An 18634-nucleotide genomic window follows, 5' to 3' on the forward strand; every position below is an offset into this window, starting at 1 on the left:
ATGGCAAACAATTGTTTCACACCTTCTTTTTTCCTGGGTTACCCATGCAGACTCCATAGCATGGCAAGCATGGAGTCCGCTCAGCTGAGCGCTGCTGTTGTGAGCATTGTAAACACCTCACGCATCATCCTGCAGTACGTGAAGAACCTGGCTAGGAGATGCCAGCACGAGGACGATTGTGAGGAGGACATGGACACAGACGTTCCTGAAAGCACAGGATATGGCAGTTGGGACATCATGGAGGCAGTGGGGCAGGTTGACACAGTGGAGCGCCGCTTCTGGGCCCAGCAAACAAGCACAGACTGGTGGACCGCATAGTGTTGCAGGTATGGGATGATTCCCAGTGGCTGCGAAACTTTCACATGCGTAAGGTCACTTTCATGGAACTATGTGAGTTGCTTTCCCCCGTCCTGAAGCGCAGGAATACCAAGATGAGACCTGCCCTGACAGTTGAGAAGCAAGTGGCGATAGCCCTGTGGAAGCTTGCAGTGCCTGACTGCTATCGGTCAGTTGAGAATCAATTCGGCTTGGGCAAATCTACAGTGGAGGCTGCTCTGATCCAAGTAGCCAAGGCAATCAGTGACCCTCTGCTAACCATAGCAGTGACTCTGGGAAATGTGCAGGTCATAGTGGATGGCTTTGCAGCAATGGGGTTCCCTAACTGTTCTGGGGCGATAGACGGAACGCATATCCCTATCTTGGCATCAGACCACCTTGCCAACCAGTACATAAACTGCAAGAGGTACTTCTCAATGGTGCTGCAAGCACTGGTGGATCACAAGAGACGTTTCACCAACCTCAACGTGGGATGGTCGGGAAAGATGCATGACTCTCGCATCTTTAGGAACTCCGGGCTGTTTGAATAGCTGCAAGAAGAAACTTACTTCCCAGACCAGAAAATTACCTTTGGGGATGTTGACATGCCAATAGTTATCCTTGGGGACCCAGCCTACCCCTTAATGCCATGGCTCATGAAGCCGTACACAGGCAGCCTGGACAGTAGTAAGGAGCAGTTCAACTGTAGGCTGACCAAGTGCAGAATGGTGGTAGAATGTGCCTTTGGACATTTAAAAGCTCACTGGTGCTGTTTGCTGACTAGGTTAGACCTCAGCAAAACCAATATTCCCACTGTTATTACTGCTTGCTGTGTGCTCCATAATATCTGTGAGAGTAAGGGGGAGACATTTATGGCAGGGAAGGAGGTTGAGGCAAATCGCCTGGCGGCCAATTTTGAACAGTCAGACACCAGGGCGATTAGAAGAGCACAGGCAGGTGCACTGCACTTCAAAGAGGCTTTGAAAAACAGTTTCATGTCTGGCCAGGCTACGGTGTGAGAGTTGTGTGTGTTTCTCCTTGATGCAAAACTGCCCCCTTTGTTGAATTTACTTCCCTGTAAGCCAATCCCCCTCCCCCCTTCGGCCAAAGCTGGCAAAGGAAATAAAGTCCCTGTTGTTTTTGAATCCATGCATTCTTTATTTATTAAAAAAAAGGGGGGGCAGGGGGAAGGAGATCACTGACAAGGTAGCCCGGGTGGGGTGGGGGAGGAGGGAAGGACAAGGCCACATTGCTTATTGTAGCCACACTACAAATCAAAGCTATTTGAATGACAGCCTTCTGTTGCTTGGGCCATCCTCTGGAGTGGAGTGGGTGGTTGCCCAGAGCCGCCTCCCCTCCCCCCTCGTTCTTGGGTGTCTGGGTGAGGAGGATATGGAACTTGGTGAGGAGGGCAGGCAGTTATACAATGGATGCAGTGGCGGTCTGTGCTCTTGTTGCCTTTCCTGCAGCTCCACCAGATGCCTGATCATGTCCGTTTGTTCCCCCATTAGCCTCAGCATCTCCTCCTGCGTGTTCTGATCACTCCCACTGAATGTTTTCCTGGTCTCTGCCACCAAATGCCTCTGTGCATTCAGCTGTGCCCTATCAGTGCGGGAGGACTGCATGAGCTCGGAAAACATGTCATTGCAAGTGTGTTTTTTTCACCTTCTAATCTGCAATAACCTCAGGGACGGAGTTGATATGGGGAGCATAGAAACTTTTGCACCTGCAGGGGGGATAAAGGAGAGTGAAATTTAAGAAGATATATTTCTGAAAACAGAAGGAAGGCTCTTTCACAGTGAATCAAGCAATTCACAGCAGACAGCACATGTGCTTTAGGTACAAGGTTGCATTTTGCCTTTTATATTGATGGTAACACATCACACACAGCTGGGCAACAGAATTCTGTTTCCAGGCAGCCATGGTAAGCCAAAGGGTACGCGGGGTTGGCTTCTTCTGCCTTCATAACGTGGGAATGGTTTTAAACTGCAGCACCTTCCTTTCCCATAGCAAGCAATGCCGGTTGGGTTTGCCGTTTAAAAGGAGGGGCTGTGGATTTGGATTGGATGTGCAGCACACTCCTCCTCTCACTGCATTCTATTCTCCGGGATGATCCCTTTTAGCCAAGCACAAACAGCCCAGCACGAATGGGGTCCTTTTACTGTTCCCTTACAAAAATTCCCCTATTTCAACCAGGTGACCATGAATGATATCACTCTCCTGAGGCTGACACAGAAAGATAAAGACCGCCTTTTGCATGAATGTGACCAAAACCCAGGACCATTCCTGCCATGCTTTGTGCTGCAATGATTCCAGACTACTTGCTACTGGCTTGGTGTGGTAAAGTGTCTTACTGTGGAGGATGAAATAAGGCAGCCCTCCCCAGAAACTTCTGCAAAGGCTTTCAGAGTACCTCCAGGAGAGCTTCATGGAGATGTCCCTGGAGGATTCCCGCTTCATCCCTGGGCATGTTAACAGACTTTTCCAGTAGCTGTACTGGCCGCGAATGCATCCCAATTCTTCAGGGCAAATCAAATACGAAACACAATTGCTTTTAACCCCTGTAGCGTAGTTACAAATGTCCACTCACCAGAGGTGCCTTCTCTGCCTTCAGGATCTGGGAATCCGCCTTGGGAGGGTATTGGCTCCAGGATGAATAAAAGTTCCTCGCTGCTGGGGAGAACAGATTCTCCACTTGCCTGCTGCGCATTCTCCTCCTCCTCATCCATAAAATCCTCCTCCGTGTTGCGTGAGACTTCCCCCCCTTACAGGTATCCATGGACAGTGGTGGGGTACTGGTAGGGTCCCCCCTAGAATGGCATACAGCTGATCATAGAAGCGGCATGTATGGGGCCAGAGCAACCATTTGCCTCCTTTGTCTTTTGGTAGACTTCCCTGAGCTTCTTAACTTTCACGCGGCACTGCTGTGTGTCCCTGTTGTAGCCTCTGTCCACCATGTCCTGTGCGTTTTTGGCATATATATTAGCATTTCTTCTTTTTGATCGGAGTTCTGCCTGCACAGATTCTTCTCCCCATACAGCAATCAGATCCAGTGTCTCCTGTTCGCTCCATGCTGGAGCTCGTTTGCAATTCTGGGACTGCATGGTCACCTGTGCTGCTGAGCTCGCCATGCTGACCAAACAGGAAATGAAATTCAAAAGTTCCCGGGGCTTTTCCTGTGGACCTGGCTAGTGCATCGGAGTTGAAAGTGCTATCCAGAGTGGTCAAATTGGAGCACTCGGGGATAGTTCCCGGAGGCCAATACCGTCGAATTGCACAACGCTACCCCAAATTCCACCCAAGAAGGTCGATTTTAGCGCTAGTCTCCTCGTCGGGGAGGAGTACAGAGTCGATTTTAAGAGCCCTTTAGGTCGACAGAACAGGGTTGGTTGTGTAGCTGCATTGCTTATGAAATCGACCTAACGCGGCTAAATTTGATCTAACCTCGTAGTGTAGACCAGGGCTCAGAGTGGGAGAATTGCAGAACTCTAATCCAGGAGAGCTAAAGGCATGAGGTTTAACACCTGAGAGAGTGCACTCAGAGAGACCAGAAAGAGGATAATAGAGCTACAGGTAGCCCTGTGGCCATGACAACATAGATAGAGATACTTTTACAATGACATTCTGGTACTGATTGTAAATGCAATTAATTAATTTGTGAAGGAGAAAACTCAGTCTTCAGTCTGCAAATCTAGCTGAACCCAACATAGAAACCTCCCCCTCCCCCCCCACCACACATGCACTGTTAGAAATGTGAGAAAACGAGGTGAGCACAGGATCAGTAATATATAGAAACAGCTATATAGAAATAATAGTTCTGAGCAATTTCTTTAGAAGTATACTTTGGGTGTTGCTATACAGAATAATAATATAAGGATGGAGAAATGTATGCTGAGATTCTGAGCTACACTGACTGGTAACTGGGGTCAAATAAACTGCTGGTGTAAGCAGGCAAACTGCCATTGATTTCATTGGAGTTGTACTTCAGCAGATAATTTAACCCTTTATGGCTTAGGTTGTAGAGAGGCAGAAAATCAAGCAAATCTGCTGGAAATAGTTAAATATCCGAGGATCAGTCAAAGAAAAGTGGAATGATAATAAGGTGTAGTACAGGGGTGGGCAAACTACAGCCCAGGGGCCACATCCGGCCCTCAAGCTCCCGCCGGGGAGTGGGATCAGGGGCTTGCCCCGCTCTGCGAGGCTCCCAGAAGCAGTGGCATGTCCCCTCACTGGCTCCTACGCATAAGGGCAGCCAGGGGGCTCCGCGCACTGCCCCTGCAGCTCCCATTGGCTGGGAACTACAGCCAATAGGAGCTACAGGGGTAGTGCCTACGGATGGGGCAGTGCGCAGAGCCTCATGGCCGCGTCTTTGTGTAGGAGCCGGAGTGGGGACATGCAGCTGCTTCGGGGAGCTGCTTGAGGTAAGCACCCCCCAGAGCCTGCACCCCTGACCCCCTCCCATGCCCAATACCTGCCCCAGCCCTGATCCCCCTCCTGCCCTCTGAACCTCTTGGTTCCAGCCTGGAGCACACTCCTGCACCCCCAACCCCTTATCCCTAGCCCCACACCCCCACACCCCAACCCCCAATTTCGGAAGCATTCATGGCCCACCATACAATTTCCATACCCAGATGTGGCCCTCGGGCCAAAAGGTTTGCCTACCCCTGGTGTGGTAGAATAATGCAAAGGAAAAGATAACGTAAGTTATAGAAGGATACTAGGAAGGCAAAAAACTGGGAAGCGAAGAACACATTTCAGGTTGAAAAATGGGTAGGTTACGTTACATATAGGGAGATAAAGAGACAAGTAATATGAAAAGTTTATATAAATGTAAATGTCCGTATAAAATGTAAAAAGGAGAAAAATTCTACAGAGGGATTTAATTAGGGTATTAAAAATGCAATGGTGCTATGCTGCTAGGTCCTTTGGATTTTTAATGGGATAGTATATTGTACTATGCATATCTGTGTTATGGGATGGAAATGTAATATGGATAAAATAAATATTTTATTAATAAAAACTTACAATTTATAGGGATTTTAATGTCAGGAATTACTACTTTTTAAAAAGGGAAAAATTTGTAATGATATAGCAGCTGAATGAAAATACATTAGTACCATTTTAAAAAGAAAGGCAATCCCATGGTGTTTTAATTATGGAGATGCTAATAGTGGCTCCATATTAATGCTGTGTCTTAGTTGTATAAACACGAACATCTGAAACTAGGTTCACAACATTTAATTGCTTGGATCTCAATCATGCAAAGACGTTGACTTAAATGGGATTACTCAGCATGTGAAGTTAAGCATGTGTGTAAATTTTTGTAGAATTGGGACCTTGCTGTTAAGATACAGATGAATATTTTGGGGAATGTTTTTGTTTTTTAAACCAAGAAACTCATTTACTTAAGGGAAATTAAACAGTCCATTTTTTGAAATTTTTGCCCTGAGTCTCTTTAAGTCCCTAAATCTGAAAAGACTACTTTGCTTGGAGACTTTAAACTTTCACATGTTCTTCCATAATTTTCAGAATAATCTATTGCATTAGAGCAGTTTATAATATTAAAAAAAAAGCAGGTATAATTTTTTTTCTTTTTATTGTAAGTCAGGGAAGCTAATGAATAGTATGTCATTCATCAAAATTAGAGTACACAGCTTTATGTATGATAGCATTTTCAAGAGGGGAGTAGAAGGGGATACATAAAATATATACTTGAAAAAAAATAGAACATGTTTTACAAATGCAAAATAGTTTGGCAAAATTTGAATGACAGGACAATGATTTCTGCTTCAAATCCTAGTGATTACATTAACCACTCAAGCTTTGCTCTGGAGATTTCTGACCTCATGAGAACCCCCAAAAGATAGCTTTATAATTTACTTCCTGTTTCTTCTGTGTGTGTCAACTTACCCGTATTCAAAACCCATTAGTCAAATGTGCTGCTCATGCAAACTGGGGGGCATTGAATGTATTCTGGGGAGGCATGAGAAGGCAGAGTGGAGAGTGCTGGGCGCTGGTCATGTGCCCAGCTCTGAAGGCAGCACTGCTGCCAGCAGCAGCGCAAAAGTAAGGGTGGCATGGTATGATATTGCCACCCTTACTTCTGCACTGCTGCTGGCGGCGATGCTGTTTCCAGAGCTGGCCAGCCAGAGAGCTATGTACCATATACTGAAATGGCTCTGTTTGAATGAATGCTTTACTGTTTTTAATATTTAGTGAGAGCTGCATGTTGATGTTTTTTTTTTTTTTAAATCACAAATTGTACTTGTGTGGCAGGACGGGATGCATAAACTACTACAGACACAACGAAGGGAGTTGCGATCAAATAAGTTTGAGAACCCCTGTTCTAATACAACCGGACAGCAGAAAATGGGGCTAAATAGGTCTCTCTTAACAATTTACAAGTTTACATAGGAAGAAGAAAGAATTTAAAATAATATCAATATATTATTCATTAGCTTCTAATTACAGTCCGACATGTCACTCGTTTCCAATTGATTATAAACACTAATCTGATGGCTGTACCAGCAACTGGAAAAAAAGCAAACTCCCTTTTAGAGAGATTGGTTCAGTGTCTATACAATGAAAAAGCATGAATCATTCATTTGGTGAAATTGCTTCCGCTGGCCATGAAATTGTTAGGAGATTAGGTTAGAGACTAGCGCAATTAGTGTGGGATTGATGTTGGGCATATGGGCTCACTTCTGAACTTGGTACTGGCTGAATCTATTCTCTCCCTTAGCAATTGCGTTGCCTGTTGTGCATTTTTAAGATGACGGCATGTGTTAGGCACGCTGACGTTCACAGGGCCCGTCAGCGGTGGAATTGGTTTAGCAACGATTAGCCGTGAGTTTCCACAACTTGGCCTTAATTACGTTTATTTTATGACGTTTAATAAAAGATACAAAGGCCTTTGGTGTACCTACACTTCCCATTATCAGGAGCATATGTGAATGAACAAAATCCAATCTTTCCACTGGGTTGGATTTTAAAAAAAAAAAAGGAGACGGTATCCTGAATCCATGGTACATCCGTGGTGATCTGCAATCACTGTGCAGATAGTGAATTTTTTTTAAAGCACCCTTCTCAGTAAGGTTTTAGCGTAATAATTTCAGTTGTTAAATGTACAGTACTCATCAGTCTCATAATATGAATTTACTCAGCCCTGGGCATGATTTCTACATGCCCTTTATGGAGGGGTAGTATATGGGGTACTTCCAATCCCCAAAATGTCATGGTAAATGCTTGTTTAATATTCTTGAACTGACATTTATATTTGTTCTTCTCTTAATCTTAGAAAAGGCAAATACTCGTTATCTACAGGCTCCAAAATCCTCCATTACGCTGTAAAACCTTTCCCCCGCACTGAATGGTGTTCTGGTTAGCTCACCAGTCATGATGCCTCTGCCTCAGCTGGTGCCTTATTGACAGTTCTGGTACCACTGACACTCCTGCAGAAAGTGCTTCAGGCTTGAACTAGACACACTGGGTGGGATGTTCAAAAATGCTCAGCCTATTATCAATCTATATTAAAATCCCATTGACTTCAATGGGGATAGTGTCAGGGCCAATGCTGAGCCTTTTGCAAATCCCATCTCTTGGGCCTGATTTTGATCTCTCTCTCTCACTGGCTTCATACCGTTACAATGCCATTGACTTCAGTGGATTTACCCACAATTTACACCAGTGTGAATGAGAGCAGAATCAGCCCCTTTATCTCTGTGGTATTCCCTCTTAACCGTCTCAGCTACTTAACCCGCGCTTCAAGCCATCCGGTGGAATGCGGGTCCGCTGCTCTATCTTGGCGTTTATCTATCTGCCACATATTCTTCTCTGCTGGAGAACTGGCAGGATTTGGCAGCCAGGGTGGGCGAGCGGCTGCGGAGATGGACAGGCCTGCTCCGGTGTCTCTCCCTGCGAGGGAGGGTGCTGGTGCTGAACCAGCTAGTCCTGTTCATGCTCTGGCTCAAGACCCTGAGCCCGGTCCCGGGGGCTCCAGAGGATGGCCCTGGAGTTTTTCTGGCTGGGGCTGCACTGGATCTCTGCAGGGGTCCTGAGTCTTCCCCTGGAGGAGGGAGGACAGGTCCTGGTCTGCCTGCGCAGCCAGGTCCATGTGTTTCGCCTCCAGGCCCTGCAGAGACTCCTTTATGGTGCAGGTAGTCCGGTGTGGAGCATGTTGGTGCATGCCTTCCTCCGCCGCCTCTGAGGGCTCCGATATGGCCGGCAGCTCTTTTTTTCTCCACCCGAGGGGACTTCCACAAGACTTCTCCGAGCTGCTGGCCTTCTACCAGGACCTCCTGCAGACCTGGAAGCTCTTTTCGGCGACCAGGTCCTTTGTGGGCACCGAGGGGGTGGACCTCCTCACGGAGCCCCTGCTACCCAACCCCAATCTATGTGTGCAGGTGGTGGAGTCTCCCTCAGTGTGCTGGAGGTTGGTCCTGGCAGAAACCACCAGAGTTGGAGACCTCCTGGACTACAACAGGGGGGACTGGGTGGCTCCCCATGTGCTTGGTTGATGCATGGGGCTCTCCACCCTTGCGACCCACTTGGTTGATGCACGTACTCCAGGAAGTGGAGGTCACCTTGTCACCCGTTTCTCTGGTCTTCCTGCGAGAGGGCGCTCGTTGCCCACCCCTGACCTCCAGCCCTCCGGACATTTTTCTTCAGCCCTGGTTCTGTAAGGCCCCCCCCCCCAGCCGCCTCCTCCCACACGCCAAGCCGGCTGCACGTGCTGTAGCCAGTTCGGTTCCAACTGTACACGCTCATGTTCCACACACTGCACTTCCTCACCCTCGCGTACTGCCCCGACACCAAATGGCAGGACTATCGTCCACCTAAAGAGGGTTAGGAGCCCCGGTGGGCCAGCCTTTATTCCACCTTGGTCCCACGGCCCTCCGGGGACATCGGTCGGCGGCTCCTTCATGGAGCCAAGAGCACGGGCGTGCACCTGGCACAGTTCACCCCTATACCAGAGGCCTGCCCCTTTTGCGGCGTGAGGGAGAACCTGGCGCACACCTATCTTGCAGCCCCTATTCCGGCTCCTCCAGAACCTCTTGTTGAGGTTCTGGCTGCACTTTTCTCCGCACTTGTTCCTTTTTGCACACCCCACCCGTGGCCCCACGAAGTCGCGAAACCTCCTCGTCAACCTCCTCCTGGCCCTGGCTAAAGTCTCCATCTATAACACCAGGAGGAGGATGCTGGACGAGGGGGTGCTCTGCAACTGTGGGGCCTATTTCGTTCCTCCCTCGTCTCTCTCATCCCAGCAGAGTTCCACTGGGCAGTGTCCGCTGGCTCCCTTGATAGCTTTGAGGAGCAGTGGGTGCTGTCTGGGGTTCTCTGCTCGGTATCCTCATCCAGTACCCTCATTTTGAACCTATGACCTCCACTCCGATCCCTGTTTTTCATTAGTTGGATCCAGTGGTCCCTCCCGCTAGGCCCACCTCCCGGGTTTTCCAAAAAACAAGAAAACCCACCTTCTCAGCTACTAGATGAAGTAGTAATGTCTAGCTGTGACGCTCTGACCTTGCTGAAGTCAATAGGCATTTTGTCATTGACTTCAGTAGGACCAGGATTTTACCTTAGATTCTTTTGTAGCATAGGGAAGAAATACCACTTCTATGACCATTTTATAGAATTCACTTGGCCGGATCCTCATCCTCCTGCATTTACTTCTCTTTGTAAATTAAACAAATTAAAGATGAAGGGAAAAAAATTGAAAACTATCAAGCCAGTGGTAAAAGAACCCACGAATTGGAACAACATCGTATGGGTTACAGACATAAAATGCTCAAGGAGAAAATAATCTTTTAGGGAAGAAATATCAGTAAGATAGTGGGGAAGAGAAGAGAATGGCAACTGAAACAATGGGACTATGAAATATTCTCCTTCCTGATTTCTGGTACAACAGGTGGCTGGCTTTATAACCACTTATTAGCTCCTTTGTGAATATTGAGACCGCAGCAACACACTGTTTTTTCCCTGTGTTTTTTTTTGTACTTACACTGCACCCCCTGGTGTCACATCCTTGACTGCTGCTGCTAAGTCAATACCCTGTGCACAGAACACAGATCTAGCAAGTTCCCAGAAGGGTCCCCAAATGCAGACTGCTGTGTGTGTGCACACTAACACTGTCTTCTTTTGCAGGTCACTATACAAATTCAGAAATAGAGTATGCTGATATGACAATAATAGACAGAACATGCCTGGGCATGTTTATCAAGGGATTCAGTAGATCTAAACAATATGTGTTTTTGACTTTTTCCTGTATTTCATATCGTTATTCAGATGTGCCTATTCAATATAGGGCAAACTCAGGGATTGATTTAAATATGTACAATCCTATTTTTATAGCATAGTTACTGTGTTGCTCACATCTATTGCTATCATTCAGTACAGAGAAGGTAAGTGCATATGGACTCTTCCAATTAATTCAAAAAGCTGCACAGGGAAATAGTTAGAACTGATAATGTGCAAGGAATTAGTAACTTGCTACCTGTGAGCCATATTTGGCCCTGATTTGCACCTCAGCAGCCCCACTTATTCCAGTACATTAGGGCTGAATTTGTTCCTGAATTTTCATAGAATCGTACATTAGCGCTCGAGAAGTCATCGAGTTCAACTTGCTGTGCTGAGGTGGGACCAATTGAACCTAGCGCAGTGGTTCTCAAACTTTTTTTCCACTGACCACTTGAAAATTGCTGAGAGTCTCGGCGAACCACTGCAATGATCTTTCCAAATGCTGTTTGTACCGTTAGTTAACTATTGTAAAGTGCTTTGGATAAAAGCGCTATATAAAAAAACCTTTATAATAATTAATGTTTTTTGTGCTACAAATAAAGCACATAACTCATATTTTAATATCGGTAGTCTCACCTTTCTAATATGATGGATGTGCCCTCTCTCCCCGACCGCGGTAGCCCCTGAGCTGGGAAGAGTTGGGGGGGTCTCTCCCTCTCTCCCCTGCCACATTGCTGAGCCTGGGCAGGAGGGCCATCTTTCCCTGGCAGCCACAGCCCTGGAGCTGGGGAAAGTCGCCTCTTTCTCTGGCCGCTGCAGCCCTGCACGTTCCAAATTCCCTCCACCCCGTCTTCTCACCCCACTGCCCCCTCCCGCCTACTGTCTGTTCTCCCCGCCAAGGCCACCACCTCACCTTACATGTGCGTCTTCTCCAGGGTCCAGGTACCTAAATAGCGGCCCTTCATTCTCTCGTGTGCAGCCGCCCAGGTGCGCACCTTAGAGGGAACTATCCGCGGACCACTGGAATGGAGCTCTCGGACCACTGGTTGTCCGCGGACCACAGTTTAAGGATCTCTGATCTAGACCATCCTTGTCAGCTGTTTGTCCAGACTGCTCTTAAAAACCTCCAGTGATGGGGATTCCACAACCTCCCTTGGCAGCCTATTCCAGAGCTTAACTACTCGTACAGTTGGAAAGTTTTTCCTAATATCTAACTTAAATCTGTCTCTTGCTGCAGATTAAGCCTTTTGCTTTGCAGCAAGGGAGATTTAGGTTAGATATTAGGAAAACCTTTCTAAGGGCATGTCTATATTACAAACTTCTGATGACGCGAGTTACGCTGCAGTTAGTCTAGTGTGCGTGTGTACTTGGCTCCTTGCGTCGGTGCAGTGCATACTCAATAGGAGTTCTTGTGTCAATGCACAGTGAGGTGCACCATGGGTAAGTATCCCAGTGTGTAACTCGCCATTGTCTTTTGGGAAGTTTTGGCAATGCAAGGTGGGGCAGAAATGAGCCACATGTGGGAGACTGGCTCTGCGGGGTCAAGTTCCCATCATGCAACTTTCTCTGTCCCATAATGCCATGCCTATCCCATGCTTTTTATGTTTATTTTTAAAATCCCAGTAACCTGCAGGGGATTTGTTGCTGGCCACCAGCTCTGACAAAAGTATGGAGCTTACACAGCTCTGCACGATGGTCGTGAGTGTTGCAAGCACGGAATGCATGATCCTCTGGATTTGCAGAGCTGTAACAAGAGCCGGCACAATTTCCTAGAGGATAGACTGCTGTGGGAAATAGCGAGAAGAACCAATTCAGGATTGTTTGTGCCCACAATGGTAAATAGCTTGAGAACCTCTGAGCTAGAGCAGTTTTTTCTCAGCCTTTTCAGGCTGGTGACCCCTAACAGTAAGGATTATGCTACTGCACACAAAGAAAATCATACTTAGTAATGATAACTCAGTTGCCTGCATACTGTATTGGTGATGGAACAGACTGATATTTGGATCAGTCACTCAGATGCTATCGTTGTGGGAGGGGGATCCTATAAAGCAGACTAGATAGCTTTTATGACAACTCGTGGGAAATGAAGCAACATATTTTGAACTAGTACCTTTCATATAAGGATCACAATTTTGCTCTTCCTATCACCCAGAGGGTTTAGATACAATCAGTATTATTATATCTATTTTAAAGATGGGTAAAGTGAAGCATAGAGAATTTAGTGATATGTCCAAAGTCACTCGGCAAATAAATAGTAGAATTGGGAAGAAAATCCAGGAGTGCTGACTCCTGGTCTCATTCTTACCTCTAGCGCTGGCTCTTTCATCACAAGTATGTTGTTATGACTGCATTCGATTGGTTTCCAAATTACAAGTACCTCTAATCTGTATAATCTGATTTGCACTACATATCTTCAGAGCACCAAGATACCTACTGTAACAGATCATAAATCTTAGTATTAGATAGTCAATCTACAAATCTGGCCTTTTTTTTTTTTTTATAAAGCTGGCTACACTCCTTCAGGACATTAAAAACAAATTGAAGCATGGCAGTGACAATGAATGTTTTTTACACAGTATGCAAAAAGAAAAAGAGGAAGGGGACCATCAATCAAAATTTAATCGAGAGAATTAGACCAAAAGCATTATGCTAAATAATGTTCCTAAACTGGCTTTTGTGTAGGATGACATGCCAGAAAACATCCACTACCCAAAGCAGTGACTGAAGTTAAATACATATTTTTTTACATAAACTGTCACAACAATGCCTTTTGGTTCAATCAGAAGAAGGAATGAATTTTAGTCTGACAATATAAGTGTACATTTCTATTTTCTAAAATACACAATTCTATAACAAAGTTCTGTGGCAGAGTTAGATTTGATGGTAGACATTTTGGATACCTTTGCCTCCTTTATATTAAAGATTCTTACAACTGAATCACAAATTGAAAAAGACAATTTTGGTGTGGAGCTTTCTTTCTTCCTTCCCTTTGTGTGGCAGTGTAATGACTAACCACAATACTACAAATGGTTTTCCTCCCTTTACATTTCCCCCTTTTTAAATACAGTCTTCATGCTCACTCTTTAAACATAGTGAGCCAAATTTATCCCTAGCATACCTACTGAGTTTGTGGTGTTATCCCAGGAATTAATTTGCTCCAGTTTACTCAGGCTAAACAAACAGTATTCACTTAACTTGTCCCTGTAAGTGATGTTCTCATGTTTGTTTGAACTGTGATATTTCTACTGGACATTCACAGAAATAAATAATTCCTCCTGGAAAACAAATGTCTTAAATAAAATAAGCCTTTCCTTTGGAACTGCATAGACATTCTTCTTATGCTTGATCTGCCTATCTGGTGTAACTAAGCAATACTGTATTCTTCAGCTGCTCCGAGGTGGATCAATACCACCAGTGGCTGAGTAGGTCCGTGGTGTTAAATATTCAAAACATCTCATGTGCACACAGAACTCAATTTAATACTAAGGTCTGTGTAATTTGGAAAATATACTTTCTATATCACTGTTGTAATTGCATTCCTTTTAGACTTTAACTTTAGAATTGGTTTGTAAGGTTTTCACAAAATGGACTGTTTTCACTTTGAGTTATGAATTTGAGAGGTGGAAATGGCAGATAGAAAGATAAATAGCACCGTACTGAGGGCTTTTTAGAAACATTCCAAGCTTTGTTTACAATGATTTATGTACTGAATCTTAAACCAATGTCTGAATACATATGCACTATCAAATACATATTTTTATCTTTTCTTTTAGCAATGGTGTAATAAAAAAGTGTTAATTTAAATTAAAGTCAATGACTCATGATTGTTTTCCTGTATATTAATCAACATGTCCTGCTTTAAATGAATTTTTTGACGTTATCCTATGTTATCCTGGTCATACTAAATAATAAAGATCAGTCATTAGAAGTGGCCAAACTATTCATTATAGTATTATTCTATATAAATGTAGGCCATTTTTATTTAGGAAATTGGTCACGAAACAATCCTGATTTTCTTGTAGTGTATGCATTGATCTTAAGTATTCGCTGAATAATTTCATTGACTATTTTGCAGCCTACACAGTATTTACAAACTGCTCACTTTAATTATATGCTGTTTGCCGTTTGTATTTTGTGGTCAGTCACTTAAGTAACATGTTATTGTTTTCACTCTTTGATTGGATGGCCAATACGTTTTAAATAGTAGAATAGCAAATAATGAATATCACACCTCTGGTATGAATTTTTGGATGAGTATGCACTTGTGCCAAAGCTTATGGAGCTTTCAGGGTTTGGAAACATTTTAACTGATAACAAGTAGTTGGTCAAATATTTGCCCTGATTCAGCAAACTGTTTAAATTTCATTGAAGTTGAGCATGTAATTAAGTGATTGGCTGAATTGGGGCTCTTATTAATAATATAACCCCATGAATCTGATCAGTTTTTTTAAAATAATGTCCAGCCAGCCCTTTCACTCCTGTACAGTGGTTTTCATCTTCAAAGCATTCTAAAAACAGCAACGAATCTTCAAAAAAACCCCTACTAATTATTAAGTGAAGAAGAGGCCCACATTCTCCTCTGTTACATGAGTTTAACTGTGTGAAGTCATATGGTTTGCTCCAGAGCATGGTCCAGAGAGTTGGTGACTTGCCCAAGTGCACAGTTAGAGGCATGATTAGAATGCAGACGCTCCTGATTCCCTGTCCTGTGGCCAGACTATGCATTTCTGTCATGCATTTTCCCCATAGAAGGTTGTTTTGGGGGCCTGATGCGGTTGTAGGAAGGGGGCTATATGATGTACACAGGGAACTCCAAATGGAGTACTGTTTTGATTTGTCGTTTTGTTCCTTCTTTTTGGTTCCAGCGAAATGAAGCAGAAACTTGACGAAGAGGGTAACAAGTGCAGCATCCTTTCTAAGCAGCAGAAGTTTACTGAGCGCTGTTGCATTCGCTGTTGCTCTCCTTTTACATTTCTCATCAATAGCAAGCGTCAGTGCCAAGACTGCAAATACAACATCTGCAAGGACTGCAGCTCCTATCAGAAGAAGGACAAGGCATGGCTCTGCAATGTCTGCCAGCAGGCTAGGTAGGTGCCTATTGTACCATTGCCCGGTAAAGAACAGCTGGACGGAAACCCTGACTTGACCTTTCCTCCTATTCCCTCTCTTTGTCAGCAGTTAACAATGATGAGGTGAAAGACCTAAGAGACAGAATACTCTGGAGTGTCTAGAAGTTGTTGTTAAGGATTCCTTTGGGCCAGGAATGTTTTATTCTAAATCTGCTTTGCTGGAGTGATAAACCAACAAGCACTAATTGGATTTAGTCTGCATAAGGGGTATGATGGTTCAGTATCTAGATTACTAACGTAAGCACCGATGGTTATAAGGTGGCCAGCCATTTTGCAGCAATCACTTGAGAATAAGGCAGGGAGGGTGAAGAAGGTCTCTCTTTCAGTAGATTATCCCGCAGTGAATTTGTCTGGAATGCTTTTCTAAATGACAGACTTTCCGTAGAACACTAAAAGCTTCCAAAATACACTCCAAACAATAGTGTCATGTTCACAACTGGGACTAGTTCAAAAAATGCTGCCTAATGGAACCTTGGCTAGAATTGCTTCCCCACCCCTTGGGCCTGAGATAACCCACCCTTTTAAGACCACATGAAAAAAAACCCAAACCAGTAAAAAGAGCCAGCCCACATAAAACAGCTCTTCGGGGGCAATCTTCCTGGCAGACATTTGGTCTTGCATGGTTCCATTTCAATTATGGTAGTTAAACTAAAACAAACTTGGCCCAGGGTGGCCAGGTAATCTCAGTCCTCCTCTCTACTGGTGGGGAAAAGGATAAAGGAGACCACCCTGATCCATTTTCCAGGGTCCAATCCACTCCTGTCTAAGAGGAAGCACTGCTGTTTCTTATCAGGAGCTCTAGTGGGTTTTAGCCCACAAAAGCTTATGCCCAAATGAATTTGTTAGTCTCTAAGGTGCCACAAATACTCCTCATTCTTTTTGTTAGATATTAATAGCATCCCATGAACCACAGCTGTCAGCTCCACCATTTGCCTAGTTGCTTGGTCAGGTTCTGGTGCCCCGATGCAGCATGAAATACCCTTCTCTGCCTCCCTACAGCACAAAAAAGGGGAGCAGCAGGGGCATAGGGAGAAGAGGAAGCAGCAGCCCCCCACATCACATTGAAGTCAGCATTTATATCAGTGCAACCCCATTGGGCTTGATTCTGAACTTATTTACAACTGTGTAGATCAGGAGTAATTCCAGTGAATTAAATAGGGTTGCACTAGTGTAAGTGAGATCAAATCAGGCACATTGTATTCCACGTAATATAAAAGCTGATAATAATATTGCTTGGTGGCCGTGTCATCTCTTTAACAGCTAGCAAACGCATTTGCCTACCTTCCGATGTTGGTGATCAGTCCTGAAAGAAGGTGTTGGTTTTTTAAATGGTGTGGTGTTTTCAGCTCCCCCGGCTTCCTCCACAGGGGACCCAGAGCCCCCTAAACTGCAGGAGGCACCCCCGGCCCTTGGGCGGACTTGCCCGGAGTTGCTTGGTCCCCCTCCACCCCACCGCCAGCCCGCAGAACCACCCAAAACCCTCCAGCAGCCACCCAGGTAAGGCCTGGTCTGGCCTGGCCGGCCAGCGTAGACATACCAACCTAGCTTTGATCTAGCTAGCTTGAATAGCAATAGCAGTGAAGCCATGGAAGACACATGGGCTAGCTGCTCAAATACATATTCAGGTTCAGGGGCTGCCACCTCTGCTGGGCTGCTTCATTGCCATTGTTATTTGAGCTAGCTAGATCAAAGCCAGCTCAGGTGTTCCTATACATGCCATCTCTGATTGCGGTGTAGACCTATCCTAAGTCTCTTCCTGATGAATGTAGTAAATAAGGAATTCTTAGGCTACTGTGCTACGATGTCACCTCACATTTTTATAGAGGCTAAATTTTAAAAAATGAATACTGCGGTAGTTCCCTCTGATCACTTTTCTCCAGCAGTTACCTTAAACTGTTAATCAGTGCGGTGATCATCTACTGTGGATTAAGGTTATGTTCCTGCAGGTTAAAAACATACAGAGGAAACTAATAAAAGATAATTAGTGTGGCTATTTCAACAGGATATTTGGTTATTATCTAATACAAAGCATGAATATAGAATAACTCTTCGGTCTGTCTATCTGCATTTTGTTCCTTTGTACTCAGACTATGTTAAGTAAAGAGGAGGATTTTGTGGGTAGTGTAGATAGCTATGGAGTAGATGCAATAAAACACGAGCAAATAAAAAAATAACTGCCTTTTTGTTAAGGGTTATTTTAGCTAGAGAGAATGGAATGCTGCTGCTGAGTTCTAAAGTTTAGTTTCTAAAGCTTAAACCTTATGAAATCTGTCTAATTTCAAACTTGAACCTAGGAATTAGGTTTCATCAAAATCTGGTCTTTGACCTTTTGTTGAACGTTAAAACCAAATTTTTGACAGTTTTGAATAGGAATGATGTATTTAGTGCTTTTAATGGGGTTTTCTGTTAATACTTCTGTATCTATTGGTCATATCCCTATTCCCAACTTTCAATGTGGACAGAATCAAGTAATGTCATGAACCCACTTAGAAACATTTTTTCACTTTGCGAAACTTCAGTGATGAAACACCCAAAATTCACAAAACGATGGGCAATATATTACAGAACAAAGTTCTCCTTTCTGCAGTCCAGACGGGTTCAGACAAATATAAATCTCTAAACTCAGTAGGCATAAAACTATATGAATTGAAACTGCTAAAAAAGTGTAACAAAAATCAAAGTGAAACTCAGCTTGACGGCCATATATAGCTAACAGCTGTCAACTGAAAGGTTTTGACACAAATTGCGTGAAGCATGCAGCAAAGTGGTGCAAAAGGCACCAAAAATACTGCTTTGTATATCAAAGTATCCTGCAAAATTTTAAAAACTCTTGTGTATAGAAATATAGATCTATAGAGATGTTTTATATAGACTAGGTACAGATGTATTAAATGGTGCCGACCAGATATCTAGAATACCTGTTTTTTAGTTTGTTTATTTATTAGTAGCATTCT

The 18634-nt window shown here is 44.4% G+C and overlaps 1 protein-coding gene across 6 annotated transcripts in view; it reads left to right on the top strand.

Moving 5' to 3' along the window:
- Positions 1-18634, top strand: part of MYRIP (myosin VIIA and Rab interacting protein) — a 348736-nt gene that overhangs the window by 148667 nt on the left and 181435 nt on the right. For all 6 annotated transcript variants that reach the window (XM_084621621.1, XM_084621618.1, XM_084621622.1 and 3 more), the window contains exon 3: positions 15417-15638. In XM_084621621.1, coding sequence (XP_084477747.1) covers positions 15417-15638 — 222 coding nt within the window. The remainder of the gene's footprint in view (positions 1-15416; positions 15639-18634) is intronic.

The sequence above is a fragment of the Lepidochelys olivacea genome, assembly GCF_965140295.1.
Source record: "Lepidochelys olivacea isolate rLepOli2 genome assembly, chromosome: 2".
Taxonomy (NCBI): Eukaryota; Metazoa; Chordata; order Testudines; family Cheloniidae; genus Lepidochelys; species Lepidochelys olivacea.